Below are 3,126 nucleotides of genomic sequence, written 5' to 3' on the forward strand. Positions count from 1 at the left end.
GAAATCATCTATGCAAAATGTGTTTTTATATGCTTTTCTTTGTCTGCCCCTCCAAAAATTAAACGAGAATATTTTTGTTATCTAATTTCCCCTAATTATTCCCGTTTTTTTTTCAAAGACAAGGATATGCAATGTAAAAGACAGCAATGGGTTTCTCTTTCTTCCTGCATAAAGATATTACTATATTTTATGGCCGCAGAAAGATCTTAGCAGAGGGTAATTTCACACACAAAGTTTAAAATTTTACTAATATACTGACAATATAAAGAACTTTTTTATCATCAGTGCATTTTAATTATTATAGCAGATAATCCGCCTTAATTATTTTCATGTTACTAATGTAACTTTTCATAGACGATTATATGTAATTATCTTTTACATGCCCTAATAGTGTAAAAAACGTTACACCATAGTATAAAAAGTAAAAAAGTTAACTGAAAAATTCGATAGTTCTGTTAGGTTATTAAGGTGGTCGATATGAGTTTTACAGGATAGAACAGAACTTGGTAAGCAATACAGGAATTAGCCAAAGGAAACAGAAATTAAACAAGAACTTAAATGGAACTTAATATTTTCGATATGAAATATAAATAAATACTTGAAAAGTCATAAAATTTTAAATATATACTGGATCATCAGCCAAATATAGGAACATCCAGTTGTAGTAAAGATATCTCCAGTTTCATGAACTTTGATAGAAAGTATATGAAACGGGTAACTGATCATACGCAAGACAAACAGATACATAAGTAATTTTATTTTTTTCCATATAATTACACATATATTACATATGGAGAAACTACATCCAGAGCTGATCAAGCAAAAATATAAACTTACATAGTTTACAAGGATTAGTATCTTACAGTACTATATATAGCTGCAAACATATATAGTAACACATATATGTATTAGTACTAGGGTTTCAAGTTCCTATTCATAACTCATATTAGGGTTTCCACAAACCCTAACAATTTCGAAATCGTATGATCATCAGTTGGGAATGAGCTTGAAAGGAGGTTTGGATAAAGCAGGAGTTGGATCATATCTCCCATAATCCTTTGTGTTCACCTTAAGCAGCCTTTCATGGATTTTACTCACCTCCTCATCATGGCGTAACTGCTGCTCCTGTTCCATGAAAATCTTGGCATGATCAGAGGCGGATCCAGGATTTTAATTATAAAGGTTCAAGGTTCCGATTTAAACTAAAACCCATCACCTTGTTTGAGTTGTGGGGTCATAGCTCAAAATTTTAGCAATTTTAGTGTTTTTTTTTTATAACGGACAATCCATGTCTAGGATAGAAGCAATGAGTTCAACTGAACCCATAGCTGAAATATTATATCCGCCCCTGGGCGTGATATATGACATGCTAATTAAAGTTGGAAAATTTAAGGAGAAAAAAAGAAAGAGGAACAAGAAAGCTTTTGTGTGCGCGCGCGTGTGAAAACCCTATAAGCAAAAAGAGTGAAAAAACCAATTACCAGAAGTCAAATCTTTTGTCAAAAGAAAAGCGCCAGACATGTAATACTTTCAATTTCTTGATAAATATTACTCATTAGGAGTATTTCTTATTGCTCTTTATTTGTGTCCAGAAAATAAAATAAATTGGTGACTGAATTAAATACAAACCTCATGAAATGCACCTAGCTTTTCCTGCTCAAAGTTGCTCAAAGACGTCGATCGTCGACCTGCATGAAATTTGGGCCTTAATTTTCTTGCATTAAGAAAAGATAGGAAAAAAAGAAAAAGTTCACCGCGCGCCATGAGAGAGTTGTGACTCTGATCACATGGCTAGCTAGGACTTTAACAACGATACAAAATTATTGTACTCTGAAACAGAAAATAGTGAAAATAATGTCACTCCCTCCTTGAATTAACGAAATGTAATATTTAAATGATGCAGATTAATGAAATTTGAGAACTTAGAAGAGAGCTCACTGCATGCAGGAGTTTTGCCTTTGACGACTTAGGCCTTATTATTTGTAGTAGTAAATAATAAACATATTCTTTTTTCCCTTTGTAATATACCATCAAGATTTAAGGCCATATGATAGAAAAACAACAAGGAAAAAAAAGAAAAGACAAGAAATTAGAGTGTAAAAGAAGGGCTATATTTCGTACTTTTCTTGTTGATTCTAAGCAAGAAGACCTAACAAAAATGAAAGAATGGATCATGTACTATAAGACATTAATTAAAGTTAAGTCCCATTATTTGCTTCCTCAAATAAACCTACCTGCAAATGAAGTTGGCAAAAGAGATGCAGTTATGAGAAGGAAGAAGAAACCAATTTTCTTGAGTAGCATGATACCACCCATTATCTCTAATTATTCAGATTTTTTTTAATTAATCTGCACTTCACTCTTTTTCTCTGGCACTCTTTTATCTTTCTATGAAAAGAAGTGGAAGCAATGATGCTTTACTTTCTCTACATTGCATCAGAGAACATTTAAATATATAGTACTATTTTAATTTGCTTTGAAGTACAGTGTCATGCTTTGGATAGAAATGAAGACAAATATTTTACTGTAAAGAATTCAATCCTTATTATGCTTTTTGGTTTTAAATTTGCAAAATGAAAAAAGGTGAGAGGCACCACTTTTCTTTTGTTGGGACGCTATAAGTCTAAAGAGTTAGTGGATTAATAGTTTAATGTATCATTTAATTAACACCAGAACAGGGAGCATGGACCCTTAACATAATTTTATCACTGTATACCACTTTGTTTTTAGTGATAAATTTTACATTGTAAATTAATATCAACATTCCTTGCAAATTGGCCTTTAAGACCAGCTCCACAATATCTTCCATCAGTTGTTATATTTTGATTTTGCAACACAGCACACCTTCCTCTGCTCCTCCTCACGTTAAGAGCTAGAACTAATTAGAGACAAAAAAGAAAAAAAATAAGGATTTTACCCATATAAACTGATTTTTTTTCTTTCTCAAAGAATTAGTCGTATTAGAGCAATAGTTTTTTATGTTAGCAGAGGAAGCTTGGAGAAGAATTTTTGGAATTGAAGAATAGCTCAATGAGCAAATTGAGTACAAGACTATGGACTATATACACCTCTAACTAACAATTAGTTACTAAGTAACTAAATTAACTCTAACATATCCTAACTTCT

The 3,126-nt window shown here is 31.9% G+C and overlaps 1 protein-coding gene across 1 annotated transcript; it reads right to left on the bottom strand.

Annotated features, from left to right (window-relative positions):
- On the bottom strand, positions 745 to 2,458 carry LOC109224578. The gene is made up of 3 exons (XM_019389132.1): positions 2,235 to 2,458; positions 1,630 to 1,688; positions 745 to 1,125 (listed from the first exon to the last, which is right to left on the bottom strand). Exons 1-3 carry the CDS (start codon positions 2,314 to 2,316, stop codon positions 991 to 993), a joined length of 276 nt encoding a protein of 91 aa, XP_019244677.1. The 5' UTR covers positions 2,317 to 2,458; the 3' UTR covers positions 745 to 990.

This window comes from Nicotiana attenuata, chromosome 3 (genome assembly GCF_001879085.1).
Source record: "Nicotiana attenuata strain UT chromosome 3, NIATTr2, whole genome shotgun sequence".
NCBI classification, from domain to species: Eukaryota; Viridiplantae; Streptophyta; class Magnoliopsida; order Solanales; family Solanaceae; genus Nicotiana; species Nicotiana attenuata.